Source organism: Electrophorus electricus, chromosome 15 (genome assembly GCF_041902795.1).
Source record: "Electrophorus electricus isolate QZ-2024a chromosome 15, ASM4190279v1, whole genome shotgun sequence".
NCBI lineage: Eukaryota > Metazoa > Chordata > Actinopteri > Gymnotiformes > Gymnotidae > Electrophorus > Electrophorus electricus.
Genome location: NC_137511.1, coordinates 4072298 through 4097511, shown reverse-complemented (window position 1 = coordinate 4097511; position 25214 = coordinate 4072298). Strand labels below are relative to the sequence as shown.

The window sequence follows — 25214 nt, the reverse complement described above, 5'->3', positions numbered from 1 at the left end:
AATCTGTGACTTTGTTCTAAGGCATAGTTATCACTCCATTCATTTAATCTATACACTACAGTAATTCATTAAATACTTATTTATTAATGTTTACACTGTAAAAACAATCCAGAGATTTGGATTACTTTTAAAGTTATTTTGTCAGTTAGCATTATGATAAAACTGCAAAAATGCTTTAAGATACGTTTTTAGTAAAAGTCTGGTAACTATTCAAATTTATTGGTGATACTGCCATCAACCTTGGGAGTACATTACAATATATTTATACAATATATATACAATACTTTATATTTTATTGTAATACTGCAAATGTAATTGATCATTAGAGTGAACAGAAATCTAGAAACATCAACAAGTAAACATAAAACCAGTCACTGTGCATGTTTTGGACATTATTACTTTTGGACATTACTGCTATTACATGCTGTTATAAATATTACAGTGGTATTACATTTTATTACACTGCTTCTTCATGGTTTGATCTGCTGAATGACATTCATATGTTCTTAAATATTAGATACAATATAGAAATGTTCCCAAACATTTATATTCTTTAAATCTTAAAAGAATAAACATAAGCAGGAAACTGGCATAAATATGAACAAGCAGTGCTAGAAAGTAGCCTAGTACTACAACAATGATGTTCAAAGAAAACCTATTCAACTATAAAGCTCTGAGAAACATTTACAATGTATAAATAAAAAAAAAACATATTTGTAAAGACAGGACCTAGATTTGCTATGTAAGTACTGCTAAAGAGTCCAAATGTACTCACTCAGCCACCTACAAAGTATATAAGGAAGCATATGCTTTAAAGATACAGAAGTAAAAGCATCCTGTTCCAGGCGAGGAGACAAATAGACACTGGGAAATTAACCTGAAAAAAAACAAGGTGAGTCACAAATTCTGCAATAAAAAAAATAAAGAAAGAAAAAAACATGGTTTGAAGGCCTTGTGTAGGTGATAGGCCATCATGTTCTACCTATATCTTACAGTATCTTTCACATACTTCTCCACTCCAGTAGGTGGCAGAATATTCAATATTGCAATTTATGTTCGTAGTTTATCACTGTTGAAGCCAAAGAAGGAAGTTCTTTTTTTTTAAGCCAACCACGTGGGTGCATCTTCCTTCACATTTTATTTTATCCGTCTTTACTGATCTCTTCCTAAACTTGATCAAAATGTACTGCTTATTCAGCACGACAGCAGCTTAATCCGGAGAGCCACGATGTTGGAGATGTGTTATTGTCAGCCGTTTTTTTGATAAAGGTAGGCTGACTTATTCACACTGAGCATACTTTGTTGTTGACTCACACTGTTTGTTATTGGACACGCCATAATAAACCTCAGCCAGCTAACCAGCTATCTGCCTAACAAGTTGGGAACTGCTGAAGGTAACATAGCTAAGGGGCTGCTTCACTTTGTTGAGTAACTGAATGTTTGGAAGTGAGTGTGACTCTGTTTTGGAGTTAGCAAATGTTTAATTTGGGTTTAGTTCGCTAGCGTTAAGATAGCTAGTATAACTAGCTAGCTACCTTGCCTGGTTTAACAAGTGATATGTAGGTCTACATTTATCTAGATAGCTAACTAAGATATTTTATTACCTTTTATTACACAGATATGCTAGGTTATCTAGATTAGCTAACTATCAGAATTCACTGGACATTCTTTAAATGTTTTTTTTCTTCTGCTGTCTCTACCTGGATAGTTTACAAGAGACAATCAATAAAGCAAAGTCTTGAATGAGTAACCTATATTTTTCTTTAAATGTATATTTGCATAGGTAAATTAGCTGTTGTTTCATTGACAAATATGGGTCATTTTTAATCGCTGACCTGAATGCAAGAGGAGGGGTAAGTGCTTAAGGCAAAGGTTTAAAGAGCATAAACAAAAATATGCAATTTACATATTGTTTACAGAAATCAGCAGAGTATTCAGATGTTTTCAAGTATACATCCAGAGAGGCACTTTTTTTAGTGAATGTTTTAGCGGATTGTTGATTTTCCTCAAATTTTGGCAAACTGAACACTAAAGAAAAATGCTTGAACAGCATTATAGATGAAGGACAAAAACATGATATCTCATGTCTGTTGTGAAAGGAAAAGCTTTCCTCACAGTGCAAAGAACACTGGATTCAGTGGTCTAGTTAAAAAATAATAATGACACATACTGGGAGTGAATTTTTGTATGTCTTTCAAAAAATGATCCATTGGAGGAAAACAGTGTAGGCTGGAATGTACCACACTCCTTTTGGATGTCATAGCACCAGCCAAGCAGTTCATTGTTTCTTAATGTTATGTAAGCCTTATGCTCAAAATGCTAAATAATATTGATGTCTGTAAGATCCTCATTAAGGATGAGAAGGACCGGGAGGTTTAAAATAAAGGTTAAAAATCAAACAGAAGATTTTGTGTATTGAATTTTCACTCAGTACAGAAATGAATCCATTTCATATGTAGACACATTAGGCCTGATTTCATGTGTAGACATAAAGACAATCTTTTCCCTTAACGGCTTTATCAACAAATTGATTGCTTTCTAGTTCTGGCAAGCTGAAAATGAAGTCTACACCACATGGCTGATCTCTGATGTCACTATTTATATTTGTGGGCTGTTTTGTCATTTGCACTCTTTTTTAAATCATTTTTTTATTCCATAGGTGTTCTCTGTGCTGTTTCACTTCTGGTACGATGATAAAAAGTCAAGAAGATGTAAGACCTTTGTCTACCTCTGTCCTTTTCATTTTATATTTACCTTTAGTGTCCCTGATATGATGACTTAAAAAGAAAGGAACCAGGATTGTGGTCATTGAGATCCATGAGTCATGGTACTATGGGCTGTAATGTAAAAGTCTATTTAATCCATTAGGGACAGCACTGCAATTTAACAAGATCATATTTACTCTGGTTTTAACAGGAATTCATTACAGTGAGGGTTCAGGATCCTCGTGTAATGAACGAAGGATCATGGAACTCCTACGTGGACTTCAAGATTTTCCTCCATGTAAGAGTTTCCCTAATATTTGCTATCGTATTGACTAAATTTATATGTTGTATAAAGAAGAAGGGTTTTTTGTGTAACCACTTTTGGAATTGTCACTTTATGCTTGTTTGATTCACAAAGTGCTACATAATTCATCTTATTTAATTTTAGCTGAAATAATAAACTTGGTTTATTTAAGTGGTAACAACAGGCCTTTATGAATCGGAATTTAACTACACAGATACTTGCTATCTGTAATACTGGACCTAAACATTATGTTAAGGAAAATGTGCAATGAATAGTGCTCTCTGTCTCTGTCTCTGTTCCAAGACTAACAGCAAAGCCTTCACAGCCAAAACCTCCTGTGTGCGCCGCCGCTACAGTGAATTTGTATGGCTGAAGAGGAAACTTCAGAAGAATGCTGGCTTGGTGTAAGATGAGTTGCAAAAGAAATTCTAAACCAATAGTGAAATTACATAAATGACCTATGACATTGAATAATGAATTTATACATTTGTATCCTGTATGCCTTTTAAAAACATTATTTGATGTCAAACTCTGTATTTATTTTAGAATGACTGCCTGGTGTGTTTGCCTTAATACATGACTAAGCTTAACTGTTGCACAGACCTCTTCCTGACCTGCCTGGGAAGTCCCTCTTCTCTTTTAACAATTTGGACTTCATTGAAAAGCGAAGAAAAGGTCTACAAAGCTTCCTTGACAAGTCAGTATCATCTTCTTAATCTATAATTTGGGCAAATAAAAAGAAATGCGGAATGTAATTTTGATTTTCTCAGTGTTGTGTTTATTTATTGTATAGCAATAAATGTATAGCAACCTCAGATGACTCAAGGCAATTTTACCATTAAACATTACGAAGAGTCTATTTTTAAAAACGGGCCATTCACTGTTGAACAACAAGGATGATTATTAGCAAAATGTGCTTCATTAACTACAACCTCCTTTCTTACTCAACAGATGTACTGAGTCGTAACCTGTTATTATTGTTGGGTGTGATGTAGCATCATTTTAAACTGAGGTTCTCTTCACGCTCAGGGTGGTGCACATGACCGTGTGTCTGTCAGACAGCCAGCTCCATCTGTTCCTGCAGACTCAGCTTCCTGTAGCTCACATTCAGGACTGTGTCCAGGGCCACACACCTTTCAGTGTGACTGACGCAATTCTAACTTATGCCTCCTCCAATCGAGGCTGGGCTCAGGAGGAAGGGGGCGGGGCCCAGCAGCCATGCCCCACACCGATCTCATATGAATCAGTAGAGAGGTAAGGGTGGGGAAGGTTTAAACTGAACAGCTGTGGCATAACATAATGCATCAGTCTGAAATCTGATCGCTGACTGTTGTTGTGTTTCAGCAGTCCCTCTCCTCGTGTTCCCAGTTTGCAAAACAATGGATCTGCTAATGAGCTGGTGGCAGTTGTCACTGACCTGAACTCTGTAGAGTTACAAGCATGCGAGGAAGACATTGATGTCCCTGACCCAGCTCACAGAGACAGTCCGACACCAAAAATAGAGGAAGGGCGAGGTTGTAATGACCTAGTAGTGGAGGTCCACCAAACCATGCTTCTTTTGGAAGAACAAGACACTAAGGAGAAAGGTGATCTTAGCACACCTGAGAACACAACACAACAGCACAACAATATAAAGGATGTCAGTGCCGATGGGGACGGATGTGCTGAAACCGCCTCACAGGTACATAGTGCAGTGGACAAGTCTCAGCCAGTACATGTAGCTAGCAAAGATACATGGCTCAGATTTATTTTTTAACCACCCATAACTGAAACCTGACCTAAGACACCTCCTTTAATAGCATTACAGTAAAAAAGATTTTATATTTAATTACATTTTGGTCATACTAATTTGCAGCAAACAAACCCAATCTAGTAATAATTTATTTCAGTGTTTTGTGAAAGAACCTTATCTGTCCATGGTTTCAAGTGAGCCCATCTCTCATTAGTAGCTATTAAGGCAAACCATTAAGATTAAGAACTGTATCTGGTACATGAGAGTTCTTGAAATGCAGTGAATAACGACAATAAAATAACAATTAATAGATTAATAGATTAATAGTGAAGTAATATGTTTAGCTAATAGGATTGGAAATGTGTACTTAATCTGAAAAGGGACCGTTCAAGTGAAAACTGGCCAGGTTAGAAATTAATTCCAAAAGTCACTGTCATTCAATGTACCATAAGATACAAACTAGTATGACGTTATTATAAACATGGTACTTGCAGAGATACAGTAAAGGGTACAGTATCGGTGTCATTACTCAGGTGTAAGGCAAGACTGAGATTATGATCAATCACCAAATCATAAAGGGAAGCTGGACAAGATAAATTCAAACAAAATTAATATACCATAAACAATCTCAAGCTTGAGCGACTACTGATATCAAAGCATGTTTTTAAGGCTGCAGCCTGGAAAAGAAGGTAAGGAGAAAGACAGATGTACGTAGACTGGAAATTGCTGCTATGAAGCGTACAGATGCTGAGGGCAAAGTGCAAACCAGCCTGGGATCCAGGCTGTGGTCTCTGAGAGTGCATACACTGATTTATAGAATGCAGGTTCTTCATTTCTTCGATTATGTGCTTGTATAATGCTTTGGCTACTGATTTTCATTGCACTGGAATCTTAGGACTTCAGACTCAATGTGTGTGAAAACACATTAAATAAATAAGGGTTTTTAATTCCTGAGACAGTTTACTCATGGCTTGTGTTTGTGATGGAGCATTTATTTAAATGTAAAGTCATTGTTAAGGTGTCTGTTTGTTTATAGAAGGTTTGAGGGAGAACTGTGTGTACAACTGCAGTGCTGATCACTAATGATCAAAAATGACTTGGTGATCAAAAGAGGGAAAGCTGGCTGACATATATAAAATATCAAAAAGATTGTCTGCTTGCTTTGATGATAGTCCCGCACTGTTTGACAGACCCATTTGTGAATTCATGTCTCATCTTGATGAGATGTGTAAGACAGGAACAGCCTCACAGAGTTCCACTTCCTTCAATCAAATAACTGTAGCTGCGATGGGCTTGAATGAAAACATTAGATGTACTAAGACTGGAAAAGTGTTCCCTGGTGTGATTCATCTTAGTTTCTGCTGTTCTCACCTAGACGTCTCTGCCTGTCATGCCTGGTGGTTATAATACAGGGTGGATATTGGTGAGATGATGTGGGGTGTGTATTCATGGTACACACTGAACTCATTCATCATATTGACTGTTTTTACAATGATGCATGTTTTGATCCCACTTTTATAACTCATTATCCCATGTTGAGACGTTTACAGATGTGTTACTCTGCCTTTAAAAGTTTTACATCAGGAAGGCTGGTCTATTTTTGTTGGAGTTACTAGCATTACTTCAGCAGCATATAAGCAGAATCACATCATCTTTTCTATGAGAAGGAATACATGAGTACAGCATTCGCCGATAGGCCCTATATGATTTATGACTGTATTAACTAACAGGGTTCTGCACATAAACTGGGATTTGTTGCACAGCATTAGAGGTAGAATGTTGCACTAAGAGCCACTGCAATATTTCTTTTTCACTGGATGAGCATCAATTTGTTCCATAAGAGCTGCTTATGTTGTTCATCTTGGGAACCAGAAACACTAACAAATTGGATAATTGACAGGGAACTGTAGCTTCTGTTAATTCTGGGTATGAAGATGAGTATTTTATTTTACATGAACTTGTGCTGGAAATATACATTTGTTTTTAACAGATATTATACTTTTCATTAGTTGCTACATGAAATCGCCATGCTTTTGTGATTTTTTTTTTTTGGAAATATTTTTAATTTATTTTTTAAAAATCTGTTAAATATGGCTAAAGAAGGGCAAAACTTGTCTGTGCTCAAAGATTCAAGCCTGTAAATGTATGAAATTATGTATTTACTAAAGACAAATAAAGGAACCAAAATACTATGTGCAATGAAAACACTTCATATTTTCACTAGATGTTTTAAATTAATAGCTTACTGCACATTACTGTGATTTGTCAAGCAATTATTAAATATTTAAAATGTCAGCTCTTAGGGAAAAGGCAGTGTGAGCATGTCATTTACACAATTTTTCAATTAACTTATAGTTGATTGGCCAACATGTCTGCCCTCTAAACTTTGCATCTTTAGTTTTGCATTTGAACTAGAAGGCTAATATAGCTAACAAGAGAAACTTACACTAATTAGCATTGTAAAACAGCAGTTCATGAACCCATGACAATCACAATAGTGTTATTTCTACAGCTAAAAAAAAAAGTTACTTAATATACTCACAGTGCTTGTGCGTGTGTTTATGTAATAAAATGACTGTATTGGGTGCCAGGGAAAACAGTTGTTTTCATATACCTAATAAAAGATAAGCAAATGCACATGTATTGAAAGTCTGAATGGAGATATGAGATTGAAAAATAGAATTAGAAGAATGCAACTGTTTCCCTAAAGGGCCACAGCGTTACAAAAAATATATGGAGTAGAAAGCATTCAGAATTGTACTCATACAGTCTCTGTCTTGCCCAGCTTCTGGGGAAAAACAACTGTGGGGGCAATTTAATTCTACAACTGCCTGAGACCAGTTTTTTTTTTTTAGTTACCTACCAATACACTGACCTGTAAAATGTAAATGATATCAGTAAGTTAAAATTTTTGTCTCTAACTCAAGAATGAATTTTTTTATGCATGGGGCAGAAAAAGCCTTTTTTTTTTCTTTTTTTTTCTTTTTTTTTAATGAAAATGTGTTTTTAAATGTTGTGAAAAGTGGTTATAGCATCAAAGGTAAATAATCCCCACTATGATTTGGTGCCTAGGATACATAATGAGGCAACATAACAGAAAAATGAAAGATTGGGTCTTACTGCAGACCATCAGGACTGTTACATATCTTCTCACTGACATATTAAAACCACTGCATATTAGAAACACCAGCCGATACCATTTGCAGGTGCCTTCCTGGAACATGTTCGACTTGATATTCCTGCTACTCCCTTCTGTATGTGAAGTGCCTTCAAGGCTATGCTGGAAAACATTTTACTGACAGTTTAGTAAAGCAACAGAGAGCCTAGCCCACACTATGACATCGACAGACTGGGTTGTGAGGCTGGCAGCAGGGAAATGCCGCCTGTGTTATGCTATAATCCGCAGTGGACACATTGTCAGTGGCGATATCCCAGAGCACCGCCTCCCGCTCTCTCTCCACCTCCCTGAGGACGGCCTGGTACTCCACGCTGGAGGGGTCCAGGGGCGAGCCCTCTGCTACGTCCCTGGACAGCTCAAAAATCAAAGGGGGATCATGCATCTGCTGTTTGCCCTTGGCTCCACCACAGGCTTCTGCACTACCTGGTAAAGCGAAACAGAGGCTCGGGCTTGTTATGAGGAACTGGAAGCAGTGAAATTAAAGTGAGAACCTGCATGTGAGTCATATCTGCTTAATGCTGTTATACATGCTGTTTATTTATACTGTAGGCATAATGTTACGAGTTGCAGCCTTATGTTATTTTACAGACACGATAAAAACACCTTGCTGTCTTGAATGTTTAACACGAAACCTCATCAAATTAGGTATAGTCCATGTAAAAGTCACCTAATTTCAAATGTGGTTATTCTTATTAAACATAGTAATAAAAAGCATTTTTACATTGTGGTTGTCAGAGATAGGTCACTGAGCTGGTCACTAGCCATTCATTTTATCACATCAGTAAAGGACACCTAGACACGTTAGAGAGCATTCCACCAGCGCACAAAGCACCATGAATTTTAACTTAATATCAGAGCACCACCTATTACATTGGTGTGGTGGTAATATTCATCCATCTTAATATCTCACGGAGTTTATTTCCTTTTTTGCCAATTAAAAGCTTGATTATGAAGCATGCCAGAGACCTGTGATGTAAAAGGCTTTGTGACGTCCCACCCTGACAGTCTGCAGGTCCCCAAACTGCCCTGCTGCCCCGCTGTTTGGATGCATGAGGCTCTGATGATGAAAGTAATCATTAGTCACAGAGTGTGTATATTCCAGACTCCCTTTATGAACTGCTCTCTTGCTTTTTCTATCTAGTATGTACCACAGTTTCTGAATGGTGCCATGCCTTATGTCCCGTGTCAGAATCATGGAGCAGAACGTGTGTTATATCAATGCCATCATAACGCCGGTCCGATGGTGGTTCCACCCCGGCTAAGGAGAGGACTGTGGGAAAGATGTCCAAACCACTACAGAGAAAAAGATTTCTCTGTAAACTCAGTATATAGTGTTTGTGTCCTTTACCATCCTATGAAGAGCCTTTCATACCTGAGCAAGGCATTACTGCTGGTGTTGGGAGATATTCTGCCTGGCCAAAGAACCACTGTTGGAACACGATGGCCTCCTTCCCAGGTGGTTTTCTTTGCTGAGCCGCCACCTGTTCAAAAGAAAATCAATAATCCATAACATTATAAATGTATACACATTTAAAAAAAATGATTGTAAATTTTTATTATAAATGAACATTTTATATATGGGATTTTTATTATTACCTCTGCTGGTTTGCCACCTTCCTAGAAAAGGCCCAGCACTCCCTGCAAACTGGCATTTCTGCTCCCAGGGTCCATTATCACCTGTGAGGTGCACACGGACACCTTAGCTCCACAGCCCTCCTGAAATGCTTTTACACTATTAATGTTTAATCACCGCTAAGAAAAAAAACTACATATATCATTCACTATAAAAACCACCATCACCAAAGAGATTTCATCGTATATTCAAAAAAGGGACTTGTTTATTTATAAACGACTTACCAGTGAACCATATGAGTGTGTTCTCCATGCTAAACATCTCAGCTGCAAGCTTTATAGACCCCACCAAGTTGTCCATGTCGCTGAGACTGGCGGAATAGGCATCCTTTGCAGTTACATTTAGTAATCGATAATGAAACAAGGGGACATGCATATGTGCCAGAGCGACATAGAGGAGAAGGGGCTGCCCCCGTTTCCTACACAGACACAAAACATAACCAATTACACTACAAACAATTACACTATTAACAAATACAATATTAATTTTATTTGCCATCTACTTTATTATGAACATGTACCTTGCATCTATACACACTTGATAGGTACACGTATATTATAGGGATATTTAACAGGTTGCTGACCACAACTCCAGTGCTGGGTGAATATTAATTGGGTGGTGGACGGTGCCATTCTCAACACTGCAGGGGCACTATCACAGTAGTGGCTGGGTAGTGCATGTTACTCTGGAGTGAATGGATCAAGTACAGCTGAATTATTGGGGTTTGGTGGGACAAAAGGCAGTTTCACAGCTGGGACTAGAATCGTCCACAACCCAAAAATACCCAAACAGCACTGATTCAAGTGAGGAAAAACTTGAAGCTGTCTAACACGAATTGTGCAGCAGATAGAGACAGACTCTACAACAACAATGCATTTCTAAATGTTTCAAATGAAGTGAGTTGTGAGTGGTTTACTGTGAATTATTTTTAAGTCATTAACAGCACAGAGCAGCAAGCATTTTCTCGGTTTCACCTACTAGGTAGCCATACAAACAAAAAAATGCTGAAATACAATTATAGCTATTAAAAATGTAATTTTAATTACAGTACCTAGTAGACATTTCAACACTAAACTGTTCCATGTTTAACATGTTTCCTACAATATAATACATTATTAATAATAAATCATCTTTGGGTCACTGAAAAGCGCAATAAAAAGTGTTGTAATAATGTGCTGTACATCCTTCTTTTCTAAGTCTGTGTAGGGTTACATAGTACTCCAGCAGTTTATATGTTTAAAAAAAGAAAAAAGAATTGACACACAAATAACTGAATTATTTCAATGGCTGGGTATGTAAGGTGAGCTATAAGAAATAACCAAAGCTGTCTCGAGTACAGCTATAACATGAAATAGGAGAAGCTAGGCTACAAATACCCTACCAACTTGTGATCTATCCTTAGACTATGTCAGAGGTCAAAGTCACAGTTCTGTGCTTGATCAGTCAACTAAACGGGCATGTTTACAGACTAGGCTTTTCATACTGACCGATCAAAGTCCCTTGCTTGCTTCTCAGACAAACAACTGCTTGACCCATTGATCCATGCTGGTTGGTATACCAGGTTGGTATAATTCATATTATTAATATGTTTCAGTAATTATAAAGTCAATAATCATATACTTTGTTTAACATAAGCATATGATCATCATTCAGAAATAGATACAGGTTACATACCTAGCTGTCAAAATCTGTCTGGATGCTGCTTTAGCATACTGTCCTGTAAGGTTCCAAAGGTCCAGGGGCTGCTCTAGTATACTCTGGTTTTCAAAGAGAGGCAATGCTATCTTAGTGTCACATCCTCCATGCTTCCTGCTGAGCAGAAATGTCAAACATTTTAGTTAAGAGATCGACATGGAATAGCCGAAGTGTCATGCCTCTGACACGTATACTGTCTTGATGCAAGTCCTCACCTCCTATATTTTCCACATGGGGAGCAGCTGGGAAGGTTAAAGCCAGGCATGTCAGTGCAGCCCATATCATTACTATATGGAATACCAAGGTAATAGTCAAAGCCTGTGGTATATAAAAACAAGCACATGTCATTTAAGGTTTGATCATACTGCTCTCTCTTTATAGTGATGTGCTATGACATCAGTATGTAAACAGCTGAGAGGTGCTGTTCTGAGTTTACTGCTTTAGTAGTAAACTCAAGGTATTTTAGCTTATCACTTCATGTGCACTTAACTCTGTGGATTGGGTTGTAGAGACCATTGTGTCCAAGGTGCCATTTTCCTGGAAATGGGTACATAACTAGTTTTTAATAATTCTAAAGGACCTGAGTGCTTTGAAATACAACACTGTTCAAATGTTAAAGTAAACCGTCCAACTGTTAACCAGAGAGAGTGATGCATGCAGTGATCACCAATCATGGCAGTGTAATAGCCAGCATCGTGCAGGAGCTGAGCAAATGTTGTCTCGTTAAGCGGTAGACCGCCAACAGACCCCTCTGCAAAGTTGTGAGTGACACCGTTGCGCAAGCCGTGTCTACCCGTCAGTAGTGCAGCACGCGACGGGGAGCAGGTCGAGGCAGGCGAGTGAAAGTCTGTAAGCCTGCAAACAACCTCACACAAGAACAAGAAATAATCATGATTACCCAATCACAGCAAAAACACAAAGTCACCTTAGTGTCTGAATAATAAGAAACATGGTAACAGGAAAGATATTTTAAAATATGAACCAAAATGAGGACTACTCAACAACAAAGACTCTGTATATAGTAGAACTGAAAAGAAAACCACCACACATAAATGCATTTGTAAAAAAAAAAAAAAAAAAGGCTTTTTAGCTTTTTTGCTATCTGAAAACAGCAAGATCACCAAACACATAAAAACATAAAATATATAGAGTATTTATATACATATTTAAAAACATATTAATATCTATTTTAATACCTATTTCAACATACCTTTTGCCTTCCAGCTTTAGCATGTTGAGCCAGGGTGTAGTATTGTCAGACTGTTTTGTCCAGAGATCTCCCCAGCCAATATCATCAGCTAGTATAATGATAATATTGGGCCTCTCTCTCGTCTCTGTCTTATTTCCATTTTCAGGACAGTTAATGTAGTACACCAGTCCTGACGCCAGGAAGCAAAATAAGAGCAGCACTCCGAATCCAGCTTCTGCCATCTTGGGATGCAAAATCTAACAAAAAGAGGAACTATTCCACAGGGAAAAATGGGAAACAGCTTCTGATGGTCAGTGAAATAAAACAAATTAACATACTTTTCAAAAACTGATAAACTATTGTAAAATAATTGTATCATAGGTGTAAAACACCTATGATACCTTCAAGCCATTAACTAAATGTAACCCTAATAATTATTGAAACCAATGGACTCTATTTTCCTCTCTGAGTACGCACAAAGTCTGTTGGCTCCCCTGGCTCACAGGAGGCCCTCTAGCTTTCTACCAGTGGTTACATAACAGGCTAAGAAACATCTCTTAATATACCAGTACACCCTTTTCAAAACACTCAGAACAGTTTCTTGCTACTAACTCTGTCTAGCGACAGAGAGACAGGCAGACAAACAGGTCCTGGAATGTTGTATCCATTACATGTCATAGGAAAAGAAGTTGAGAGCATGATTCCTCTGTGTGAAGAGTAACCCAATCTTCATGGTAAACAGCTGTAACCTCCCATGAGGCAAGCTGCTCTCCCACCCCACCTCTACCACCCCCACCCCCCAACGGCTCCGGCACTAGCCACCACATGTACCCTTGGCCGAGACCACTCTACAGTGACAGGCAGGAGAATCAGTGTTCACTCTCCTTAACCTGGGAGAACAGGTAAGAATGTCTAGGTTTCTCTATGCTCTTTTTCTAATGGAAATAATCTGAACATCTAAATAAAGAAATATATAACGTTTAGAAAATTCAAACATAATCTTAATATGCTGATAGGCAACTGGTTTAGTTTAGTATGACAACAAACAGTTTTGATGTGGCAACACTGATTACAAAAGTACCTGGATTATATCTTGTGGAAAGCAAATAAACAATCATCTGCGACTATCCTGTACTGATCTTAACATTCCACTGTTCACAGCAGCTAATATTCCAATGGTATATGTGAGATTCAGCTACTTAGGTGATTTAATTACGCTTTTTGCCCTGCACAGTGAGATGTAGGGTCTAATGAGCAGGTTAGAATTTTCCTATGAGTGAACTGTCATAAATCCCCTTTTTCTAAAGTTATTTACAGTGGTTATTTGACTACCACTGTAAGATAAATAACGTGTGATGCAAAACACCACGAAGTGTGATGCAAAACACCACGCCAATGTAAGAAATGTATGCTATGGAATCTTATAGGTACTATCTTTTCCCAAAGATCCTTTGCCTTACATTTTGAGAGTTGTGGAGAATACCTTCCAGATTGTTGTGGTTTAATACAACACGATTCTGCTAAAGGGCACATTCATGTACCGCAGACTTTGCGCAGAACCTGTGACCTATACACAGCACATCTGCAAAGTGTGTGCAGTTTTGCGTATCTCAAATGCATGACGTGTTACTACATATGTGTGGTCTGTGCTGCAGCTGCCTGAGAACTTCTTACCGAGGACAGAAAACAGCGGAAGAGTAATAGCTGCCATTTTAAAGATGGTTATAAGCAGATAACATGAACTAAACACCATTAAAACTTCTCACCTATTATCTTTCCGTTCTGAGTAGCGCTGCGGCAGCGTAGCGTATCTGACGTATTACGTACTCTCGTGAAAAAAAGTCACGTTGCAGAACGGAACTAGTAGTCTGTTTAATATCTCGTGTAATATTTTAAAAGTAATAATAATAATTATATATATATATATATATATATATATATATATATATATATATTCATTCATTCAAAAAAGTATTAATACAAAATAGTATTAAAGTTTCCAGGGGAACAGAACATATAGCAGTGTTGAAAGAAGAACCGAAAGACATTTTTGTTCAAGGAATAAGCTCTTTATTTAACAGCGCATAGTCTTGAAGCGAGCAGAAAAGAAAACTCACCAAACTGGTAAAATGTGGGAAGGATAACTAAATGACAGAAAGAGAGTAACATCTCTTACACAATAGCTAATCTAAAAGGAATATAATTAAACAAAACCAAGACAATTCAACCACTTAACAACAAGATTAAACATGAACTAAATAGAGTATGCAAAGAGACCCCCAGTAGGAGTTCTCACCACTTTCCCAACTGGCCCATTCCCTCGTTTTTGTGGAAAACGCCACAAAGTCCTCCGTTTCAAGGATCAGCTGCCCCAGCATCCCATACACAAAAATCCCACATATCACTGACACTGTAGCCTCTCAACATCCCACCATCCTGGCTAACACAAGTGCTGCGAGGTACCCACTCCTCAGCAGTGGGCGCCCCCAGTCCTCTCTCAGGGCTCTGAGGTCTGTGCAACGATGCTTCAACAGTCCATTTGGCCTCCTGACCCAACACAGTCACTCTCTCTCTCTCACTGGGTCTGGAGCCCTCCAATGGTGATTGACATTTGGTGCAATGTCCCTTTCTGCAGCATGGACTGTATGGCCACACTCATGCCCATGGCCTGAGGAGAAATGCTTATGTCACCCTGATAATTCCTGGAGAGCTGGAACACAGAATGACAGCGGTGCTTTACTAGATGCTTTACTTCAATGGAAAGAAGATAGAGAGTTCAAAGAAGATTGGAAAAGACCAAATTGTATAGTCCACACTCCTTACCAGCAGGTAGCAGTAATGCACCAAATCAATGTTTGCCAATTCCTATAAAAACCCAAGAACAACATCAACTATAAAGCTACTCTTTGTTGTCATCAGTGATAGGAAACTCACAATACTTACACAGTACAATAAATAGTAGGCCCAAATTTTAAACAGTTTGACCAAAATATTTATTTTGGCACAAAGAAAATATAGAAATCATACAAAAACTCCAAACTTCTCTTTAACCACTACCAAAATGAAGAGAATTACACAGTACATTAAGCCTAGAGTTGGAATGTTCCATGGGTCCGGCCTCCTTAAATGAATGTAAAATTTTTGTTTCTACATTCAAGCTTTGTTTGGGAATATTGAAATTATGATGCCCAGGCCACCTTTTTAGAGGAGCATAAATAGAAGGAAGGGTGGGTTTAATTTCCTTCTGGGTCTGGCGTCTCCTGCCTTTGATGTCAGTAAGCTTAAAGTAATCAAGACACTCAGCAAATGAAACAAACAACAGACTGAATGATTAAAACAAGGACTGTCACTGATGCCAAGCACCAAAGCTATTTCAGCAGAGACCCCTTGTAGAGATTTTTTTTACTCTAAACATGAGTGGGTGAGTTAGCCACGTCCAGGAAGTGCTTCACATGTGATTAAAAACTGAATAATTAAATTCAATATGGTACAAAAATAAATCAACAGCTGAAAAAAAAAAATGCATCTGCATACTAGTGAACAATGACCATACTGGCCAAGGAAAGCAGCTGTACTTGATAACGTAGAAAAATATATATAAAATATTAGCCTCTGAAATGACCAATAACTTTGGTTATCAAAAACAAGATAAAGAGTAAGGACTTAGCTGTTATGAAGGTCACTGTCATCATAACAGGTATTCATTTTTTTCATGTTATGCATGAATTTTCTTGTTCATCTTTTTACCTTACAGCTTTGGCCTTGCCGACCATGGTATTATGGGCCTTCAGATCAGAGGGCTGTCTGGGGCCCAAGGTGTACTCAGAGGTCCCAGATGGAGGCTGGGGTTGGATTGTGGCCATGGCCTTTTTTATCGTAGAGGCCTTCACCTACGGAGTCATCAAAAGCTTCGGTATTTTCCTCAAGGATCTCATGTGTGAGTTCAATGAGAGCAACAGTCGGGTTTCATGGATCATCTCTATATGTGTGTTTGTAATGACCTTCACAGGTAAGAGCTATAAGGGATGCACACAAAGTCATCTTCAGAGGAAATCATACTTGATGTTTGTGTGCTCATCTGTTTAACCTTCTTGTCCATATACCTACCGTCCTTTGACTTAGCTCCATTGTCGACTGTGCTGAGTAATCGATTTGGCTTCCAGCCTGTCGTGATGTTTGGTGGACTCCTCATTTCCCTGGGAACAATCTCCACTGCTTTCACCAGCTACATACATCAGATTTACGTCACTATTGGGATAGTTGCTGGTAATCAAAGCCATTTGTTCTAATAAGGGTCTTGGGCAAGAAAAAATAAAACATAAGCTAGTATAAAGATGGTGTTAAAGACTAGAATTCTTTATTCAATTACATTTTTACCAAATGGCAATTTCCAAATATCTAAATGTTTTGAATATTACTGTTCCAATAGCAGATAGATTCAATCATTTTTTTTATGTATAAAATCCATGTTACCTCCTGACTTAGCTGGGACTTGTATAACTAATGTATAGACCTCATGTATAGTGTAAATAATATTTGGTACACAATAAGCCATAGAATGGTAGCATGATACTTGGAGGAGAGTGAATGTTCTTAAGATTGTCATGGTTTTTATTATCTTGTGGCAGGTCTAGGTTACTGTTTGACATTTCTCCCCACTGTTACAATACTGTCCCAGTACTTCAGCAGACAGCGATCCTTGGTGACTGCCATGGCCTCCACAGGAGAATCATTTGCTATATTTGCTTTTGCTCCAGGTAAGGACAGTAACACTCGGCAGTTTCACTTCCCAATGATATGTCCATGATACTACCACTTCATACAAAAGCACTGGCAACATGTGCCTTTGTGTAAAAAAATGTTTTGCAATATTTGTTACATTTGAGAGCGTATTAACTAATCCTGAAACCATTTTTTATTCTGTTCTCTAGATATTGGTGTACAAATGTGTTTTGTGTTATATGTAATTACTACATCATCAAATTTAGGGCTATTACTGATTCACAATATTATAGATAGAACACTTGAGTGCATATGACCAATGGTTTCAGTATCAGTTCATCCCTAATTAAGAGTAGACAAAATGTTTTATTGCCGTTTTTTTTTTTTTTTTTTTTGCCTTAAACATTTCCCTTTGATTTTGCAGCATTCACAGAACTTAAGACACATATTGGATGGAGATACACGATAGTGGTGCTTGGAATACTACAGAGTACAATCATTATATGTGGTGCTTTGCTTCGTCCCATGATAATCAGGCCTAAGACTACTGCAAGTTGTACCCAGGCACTGCAATCCAGAAAGCAGGAGATAATTAACTCTCTCCCAAAAGCTGAACTCAATCACTCCTTGAGCCCCGACCCAGGCATTCCATCTCATGAGAAGCAGGAACAGGGCCTTCGGACGCGGGAGCAGGAACAGGACCTTCGAACGGGGGAGCAGGAACAGGACCTTCAGACGGTGGAGCAGCAGGAAGAGGAGGAGGAACTCCTTCAGGCTCCTCCATCCTACCAGGCTGCAGGGGTGCAGGCCAGAAACAAACTCCTGGACCTGTCTGTGCTGAAAGAAGGCAGCTTTGCATGCTACGCCGCATTTGGTCTTTTCGCAACGCTTGGCTTCTTTGCCCCACAGCTTTATGTGGTGGAGCTCAGTGCCAGCATGGGCACAGAAAGGGACAAGGCTGCCTACATGCTGTCGATAATGGCTGTGGCAGAGATCTTTGGACGGCTCTCTATTGGCTGGCTCCTTAGCTGGGGGCGTGTAAGAAAGATATTTGTCCTGCTTGGATGTGTATCGCTGATGTGTCTGGTGCTGGTGCTCTTCACCATAGTAAATGGCTTCTGGGGGCTGGCACTCTGCTGTGTGCTGTATGGCTTTCTGCTAGGTAATATCGCATCCACGCACATCCCCATGCTGGCCGAGGATGATGTGGTGGGCATCAAGAGAATGCCCTTAGCAGTGGGCATCTATGTCTGTATCCAGAGTTTCGCAGGGCTAGCTGGGCCACCTTTGGGAGGTAAGTACATTTAGTTTCTGCGGTTGTAGAACTAAAAGGTATAACCTACTTTATCAGCAGTGATCTATTATGAATGCACGTTCATCATCCACATGTGTTCTAGGAATCCTGGTGGATATCACACAAAATTACAGCTCGGCCTTCTACTCATGTGCCATAGGAACGGGTATAGGTGCTCTCTTCCTTGGGCTGGTACGTCCAACAAAGACAGGTTGTCTTTGCACAAAGAAGCGCATCAGTTCTCACCAACACAGCCCTGGAGCTAAGCATGTGATTGAAGATAATGTTGTGCCTGAGGAGATCTTAGACATTTCCCCAAACCCACAAGCTCAGTCCTAAAAAAAGAAAGTCTCCTCTGTGGACTTAGACAGGCATATTTAACTAGAAAAGCCATTAAATCTATGGAAATCTGGTAAAGATCATCTAAGACTGTGTAAATCCGAATGAATTGTTTTAAATTATTGCTTAAGGTGAAGAGACAAAAACAGCAGGATTACCCAACACCTGTCACTAATGCAATAGCTGCCTTAAAGAATGAAATCAGTTTTGGGCCTCAGGTTTTTTTATCCTCTGCCAGAGTGAGACCAATAACATTCAAATCTCTATATGGCCATGTTGTTTTTACTCAGATTTGGCATTGATGCATTGCTGACTGCCTTAATCCAGTCATATTCAACTAATTTCAAACCAACTGTGCTCAAAGTTTTAGTTTTAACAAAATTTAGTTTTAACAGTTGCAATGCTGGGGGATCTTGCTTTTTTTTAACACAAACCTCATTAATCATGTTGTCCATTAGATTAATTAAGTGTGTATTTGTGCATTTTTCCACTGGAACTGAAATCCACTTTCTAGGTAGAAGGGCAGGACCACAATACTACCCATAGACTGCTACTGAGACTACCAATAATACTACATGTATCCAAATTTAAAATCTTAAATTGGGTAATCATCTTTTGTTTTTATGCAAAATAGAATTTAGGAAACAGTAGTAATGTACTGCAAAGATATTTGCTGTAATAAAATGGGAACAAGTCGTATTGAAACCAAAAACTGAGTAACCCAAAAGGAACCTGTCCTTCCAGGGAGTAAACCTCTTCCCCTGCTGCTGCATGGACACCAGCATCTCCTATCTCACCAACAAATCTGGTTTATGAAATTAAATTAATACATTTTGAGAAGCAACACTATCTCACTGAAAAAAAGTACATATATTAATCATTTAGTATCAGATTTTATGACAGTTACATGGTTTGTCATTTAAGATTCCAAAATTTCGCTATTTTCTAATTAGCTAGCAAATATTTTATGATTAGGTGCATGATTCAGAGGGTGAATAGACAAGATAATTACGTGATTCCAGCCATCTCTGAATTGGTTTGACTCTCTTGGGTTTTTCATGCACAACAGATGTGAATGACTCACTAATAAATAAGTTATAAATTAAATTGCAGTTTTACAGTACACCATAAGATAACAGAGACTCTAGCTTTCATGTATTAAAAGATTACACTCAAATTATATAAAATAACACATTAGAATCACATAAAAGGTACCTAATAATTAGCGTTCTTTTGTAGTATAAATGTGCTATATTAAAAGACTCACAACCTAACAAATTGAGAATGTTTATTAAGTAAAGTTTTAGATTTGTTTAACTAATAAATGGTCAGTTGTTTTCCCTTATTTTTGGTATTTTAGTGGATTTAATGGTCTTAAAAAACAATGTACATGAAATACTAGAATACTATTATTTTTCATTCTTGAGGTAAACAGTCCTTAAGAATGAATTATTTATTGATTTTAATATTTTTAGATTTTTTTATACTGATGAATTTTCTATAAATGTTTCAATTGCTGCAGTTTTATTAACTTTATAGATTTTTTTAACCTATTTTGCGCTTTTCCCTGGAGAATGACATTATATTTATTGGGTTTATTTCTCTATGTCACCAAGTCAACATGTAGTAAATACTGTCACTCTATTACCATACAGGATGCACTCACTTGAACAGCTACACATTACAGCTCATATTGAATAATTCAGTATATCTGGGGAGAATAGCTATGTAGTTTTCCTCCAATGTTAGCTGATCAATTCAACTGTGAATCTGTTACCATATGAACATAAGACTTGACAGAACTTAGGTACATTCAGTGTGAATATGAGAATGGGATGTTCATAGTTAGCGTGTTTAATACAATGCCTTTATAATAACTGCCAAGGATGTGAAAACCTCTAAAAGTGCAAGGAAATCCTTAAAGAATAATTCTCATTTTATAGAGAAACATATAGACTAAGCACTATTATAACTCCTGAATTCATATGTGAAAATATATTTGCAAAGATATTAAAGCTCCTAAAGTGTGAGTCTGAAACAGTGTTCTGTATGTCTGGAAGAGCAATAGAAGGCCAACAATTGTTAGTGGTTTTATTTTTGAACAGCAATAAAAGAACAATAAAACTTGGATATTTTAAACTTTAAAGCAAATCCTTTGTCTAATTTTACATGAAAGTATTTTGCAGCAAACTGAACTAAAACGGTCATGTACATTCAACGTGCAAATACAGAGAGGCAAAAAAGGTATTTGGGCTTGATTCAGATTCTCCAAACGCCTCATATATCAAACAGTAGCATTTCTGTTTATCATCATCTTTACATAGTTAAAATATTTAATCTCGCAGAATGCTCAAACACTTACATAACCACTGTCTGAAGTCTTGGAAAGACTCAGTGGGTTTGCCGGAGTGCAGTGCAGAAACACCTTCTCCAGTGTCTATCCAGCACAGTAACGCCTGTGGGGGGCACTCCACATTAACACTTATCAGGTAGAACACACAAACACACAGAATATATTCATATATTATCTTCAAATACAGACTGAAGACCCATCTATTTGTGGAATATATTAAATGACCACAGACCCTGCTCCTATGTAGACTAACTAAAACGTTACTACTTATTGTAGGGTATTGTTTATTGCACTGATGTTGACTGCTCCTATGTTGACAATCTCAAGTACATACTGTTTATTGCACTGATTGTTGTCTGAGATAGAGCTTAATTTATTTTGCACTTCTAGGCATCAGCATTGATCCCTATATTTCAACAGTATTCTAGTAAGTCACTCTGGATAAGAGTGTCTGCTAAATGCCGTAAATGTAAATATTAACATGCTCAACCCAGAGACCACCTGTCACTGAAAACATCATCTGCATAATGCATCAGCTTTATGCATATTACATTTCAGAAAGCCCAATTGTGTTTGTTTTGGTAAAGCCAGAATTCTCTATAGCTGGTTGTTTAAATTTCATGCTTTGAGGTGTAGGACATGTGAAAGGTCTCGCTTGACCACAGTTTACCTGCATAAAACCTCCGTACCTTGTATCTGTCGGCTATCTTAAAGCCAATGGCAGACTGTAGTTTTCTTAGGCAGATGGGGCAGACATCCATTGGCCGACGGTCTGATTCCTCTAAATGATTGGAGCCTTGCATGACACACTGCAGCCACTGGCAGTGCTGGACACCAAATATATGTCCAATCTCATGGGTCAGGGTCTGCCAGAAAAACACATGGAAACAAGAAGGTAACTCAGAACCACATCACAAAATTTATAGTGATGAATGTAAACATGTCGACACTTAAAATTATCAACAAGTTAATATTTGTAAGAATTGAAGTTATTACTAAACAAGATATCAAAAACACTATTTATCTGAAAAAGACCATCACTCTGAGAATACTTCATTAGTGCCTGGTTATGATCGCCACACCTTACACGAGCGGAGGAGCAGCTTGCTGGTGATGGGAGGTGTGTAGTAGCCCTGGAACACACTGTAGTCCCCTGGCTTGGGCTTCATGGCCTTTTTCAGCCGGCCCGCGTAGCTTCTTTTGTAAAAGTCATCATCATACCGAGCAAAGCTGAAAACTCCCACTCCTAAAGCACAAAGGCATGCCATTTTGATCTCTGTTCAACAGTTTTACGGTTAACAACTTCGAACTGAATAGGAAACTAAGAACAGAGAATGTAGGAATATAATGAATGTTCACTGAATTCTCTATAGGGTTGTCTTAATTAAAATGCTAAAGATAAATGGGCCAACTTTAGTTAGGCAATCTGGAATATTATAGATTAGAAATCTCACACTGCAAATTCTGACCAAGACAGCTCACTTAAATCTGACCTTCAGTCAGAGATGCTTGACCGAAAACAAAATTCCAGGAGTCTCTTGGGTACAGGTCAATCATGGTGATCCCCACAATACAAAATGCATCCTTTGGCTTCCTCTTTTTCAGGAAACCCAGCAGCTCCCCTATCAATAGGGCAAGAAAATAAGATTGTGGACTGAAGACTTAAAATAAATAAGGAAAAGAATTTTAAAAGAATTGAAAAACAACTGAAGATGAACAACAAAACATCATCTAGTTTAAAAGGGTGGTGATGCACTGGCTTGTAAACATTTAGGTAAGAATTAAGCACTGCGTGCTTCCCGGGACATTGATTGCCCCCGGAGTACACTGGCTTGAAATGGCCAAAGCTGATCTTTATTGCTTGTCCATGACCAGCTACATGTATTAGTGTCTACCAGCATGAAGTTGAAGGTTGTATGAATTGCTGTTGACACGGAAGGTGCAACTTGTGGAAGCAACAGTCACTGCTGGTAGGAACTCAACCACCAGCCCATAGAAAAACGCTTGGCAGTATTCCCTTAACCACTCCACGTACTGCTCAGTGATTCCAACTCCTTCTCCAAAAGAACCTGCAGACAGGTGACAGCATTCTACTATGAAAGGCATTTACTTTGTACAATATTTAGTACCAGAAGAAAATTTATACTAACCAATAGTCTGTATATAAATGGTCGTATGGCCCTTGTTAGGAGTCCGGCGATAAGGGTTGCTGTAGAAACTCTGAAAGTCCTGAGGCGTCTCAGGGTGTGAGGGAATCCAGTCTGAATGGGAGTGAAAAGTGATGGGACTGAAGAGTGAATTGCCAGGTATGAGACACCCCTCAAGTAAGCTCTTTTCCTCTTTGCTGTACTTCTCGTAAGTTTCTATTAGATCTTTCCGAGTGGACCGTAGAGCTGAGCGCAGTCCCTCCACAGGATGTTCGATCACATGCATCTGCAAATGTGACATTGCATGTGCAAACAAAGACTTGATCAAACTATGGGAGTATTAGTAGCTATGAGCACAAGCTACAAACCCATGAAGTAACACGCTGTTCAAATCATATACTCATTAGTGACTATTAGAAGCATCACCTTTTAGCTAGACAATACAGTTAGAGTTTATAGCCAGTCTGTTAGCGCACCTATTATAATTTATGAGAGCCAACCTCTAGCCTTTTATCAATGGTCAGTATCTGAGCAGAGGACCACAGACAGCTGGATATTGTCAGAAAATGAATCACTCTAAATCCAGCAGACACAGACACATATAAAAATCCTAGTAGCACTGCTCTGCCTGACCCACCAGCACCAAATCAACACCCACATCCACTACCATGTCATTGTTAATGCTGTGGTAAGAACAATCCACTATCCAAGTAATAGCCTGTCAATACATGATCTGAACGTCACCAGTGATGAACAGGGCAGAGGGTGGCATAATTGCGCATACTTTGTACATAATAGCAGACCTACAGACCTCTAATTTTATGCTTATTAAAGGCATATAAGATGGGTATACCTAATGAAGTGAGCCTAGGTACAGGGATGTTTGTAGCTACCGAACTGGTTGATGAAGACTACATTACTTCTCATACAGCGTGTACCAAGTGTCACTGAAGTTCTTGCATCTCTTAATTATAATTTATCTAGTTATTTGCTGTAGCAGTTAGCTATCAAGACAATGGTGTCCAGTCTAAGAACAACTTCGTTAATTTCGATTAAATGGTGATATCCAAAGGTCATCTTGCCACCAATCGTTATGTTTATTTCCAACAATATCCAGTTTCATCATAAATTTGCTTTTATTGACGCTCGAACCTTTTTGTTCCACTTGCAAACCTATCTAGTACATAAATTTAGGTTAACCAACAATGCCGTTTGCAGCTTGTGAGCCAGCTAGTAGCTCAGAAGCTTTCATTTTCTTTCAACGGGAAGTTATATAGCTAACGCTAGCTAAACTTAGCTAAACTTATGACCGGCCACACATCAGACATGAATCAGACTGATAGATCTGTCAAAGATCCGGCGGGATGAATCACATAGGTTATCCAGAGCTACCTTTAGAGTTAGAGCCGAAGTCCGGCATTAAACTCGGCGTGAAGCCGTGTTGACCAATCTCGAGGAAGTCAGCTACGCTTATGGCAGATAACGTTTTCAAATAAAAAGTCCTGCGTCCTGGAAAAACATCTGATAGAGGCAGTCAAACTGTCCCGAAAATGTGCAAACCAGAGCGTTAATATTCAGAGCTGTGTTGGTGTATATGACTTTCCTTGAGTGTTCCTCCAGTTTATTTCCAAGGAATATCGTCAAAGTTCCTCACTTATCTATAGCACAGCTAATCAGTAGAATTCAACACTGTCACAGTCCCAGGAAACATATCAAAATATTAAAAGTAGACCTATTAAAACTAAAGCAGATTGTTATATTACACATTCAGCAAATTGAAAAAAAAATAAAATAAATAAAAATACATGCTGCTCAAATCACATATTGGCTCAACAGTACTAGCTGGGAATGATCTGGAGGTGGTCCTAACATTCCAATGAGCTCACTTGATTGAACCTTACCTGTACAAATATGCAGATGTTC

The 25214-nt window shown here is 38.3% G+C and overlaps 4 protein-coding genes across 14 annotated transcripts; 2 read left to right on the top strand and 2 right to left on the bottom strand.

Annotated features, from left to right (window-relative positions):
- The first annotated feature begins 692 nt into the window (after positions 1-692).
- snx11 (sorting nexin 11) lies at positions 693-6948 on the top strand. Of its 3 annotated transcripts, none has more exons than XM_027006054.3 (7): positions 693-1269; positions 2660-2711; positions 2917-3003; positions 3313-3413; positions 3611-3706; positions 4039-4263; positions 4357-6948. In XM_027006054.3, the coding sequence occupies exons 2-7, from the start codon at positions 2691-2693 to the stop codon at positions 4763-4765; spliced, it is 939 nt and encodes a 312-aa protein (XP_026861855.3). In that variant the 5' UTR covers positions 693-1269; positions 2660-2690; the 3' UTR covers positions 4766-6948. The 3 variants fall into 3 exon arrangements, with proteins under 3 accessions (XP_026861855.3, XP_026861854.3, XP_081553680.1); XM_027006053.3 differs by having other exon boundaries at positions 708-1269; positions 4354-6948; XM_081697554.1 differs by lacking the exon at positions 693-1269 and adding an exon at positions 1320-1394 and having other exon boundaries at positions 4354-6948.
- Positions 6773-14270, bottom strand: arsg (arylsulfatase G). 6 transcript variants are annotated; one of them, XM_081697546.1, is made up of 12 exons: positions 14203-14270; positions 12458-12709; positions 11915-12102; positions 11739-11784; positions 11463-11567; positions 11227-11364; positions 9777-9970; positions 9516-9596; positions 9292-9400; positions 9068-9212; positions 8886-8976; positions 6773-8342 (listed from the first exon to the last, which is right to left on the bottom strand). In XM_081697546.1, exons 2-12 carry the CDS (start codon positions 12676-12678, stop codon positions 8065-8067), a joined length of 1596 nt encoding a protein of 531 aa, XP_081553672.1. In that variant the 5' UTR covers positions 12679-12709; positions 14203-14270; the 3' UTR covers positions 6773-8064. The 6 variants fall into 6 exon arrangements, with proteins under 6 accessions (XP_081553672.1, XP_081553674.1, XP_081553676.1 ...); XM_081697548.1 differs by lacking the exon at positions 14203-14270 and having other exon boundaries at positions 9092-9212; positions 12458-13129; XM_081697550.1 differs by lacking the exon at positions 14203-14270 and having other exon boundaries at positions 9777-9862; positions 12458-13129.
- On the top strand, positions 13224-20930 carry slc16a6a (solute carrier family 16 member 6a). Its single transcript, XM_027006038.3, has 6 exons — positions 13224-13338; positions 16191-16445; positions 16559-16702; positions 17065-17193; positions 17583-18452; positions 18556-20930. The coding sequence occupies exons 2-6, from the start codon at positions 16208-16210 to the stop codon at positions 18789-18791; spliced, it is 1617 nt and encodes a 538-aa protein (XP_026861839.2). The 5' UTR covers positions 13224-13338; positions 16191-16207; the 3' UTR covers positions 18792-20930.
- amz2 (archaelysin family metallopeptidase 2) lies at positions 20869-25037 on the bottom strand. 4 transcript variants are annotated; one of them, XM_027006050.3, is made up of 7 exons: positions 24684-24959; positions 23295-23405; positions 23040-23213; positions 22638-22766; positions 22227-22390; positions 21834-22010; positions 20869-21247 (listed from the first exon to the last, which is right to left on the bottom strand). In XM_027006050.3, exons 1-7 carry the CDS (start codon positions 24709-24711, stop codon positions 21125-21127), a joined length of 906 nt encoding a protein of 301 aa, XP_026861851.2. In that variant the 5' UTR covers positions 24712-24959; the 3' UTR covers positions 20869-21124. The 4 variants fall into 4 exon arrangements, with proteins under 4 accessions (XP_026861851.2, XP_026861850.2, XP_026861849.2 ...); XM_027006049.3 differs by having other exon boundaries at positions 20869-21272; positions 23295-23577; positions 24684-24781; XM_027006048.3 differs by having other exon boundaries at positions 23295-23577; positions 24684-24781.
- Between the last annotated feature and the right edge of the window lie 177 nt (positions 25038-25214).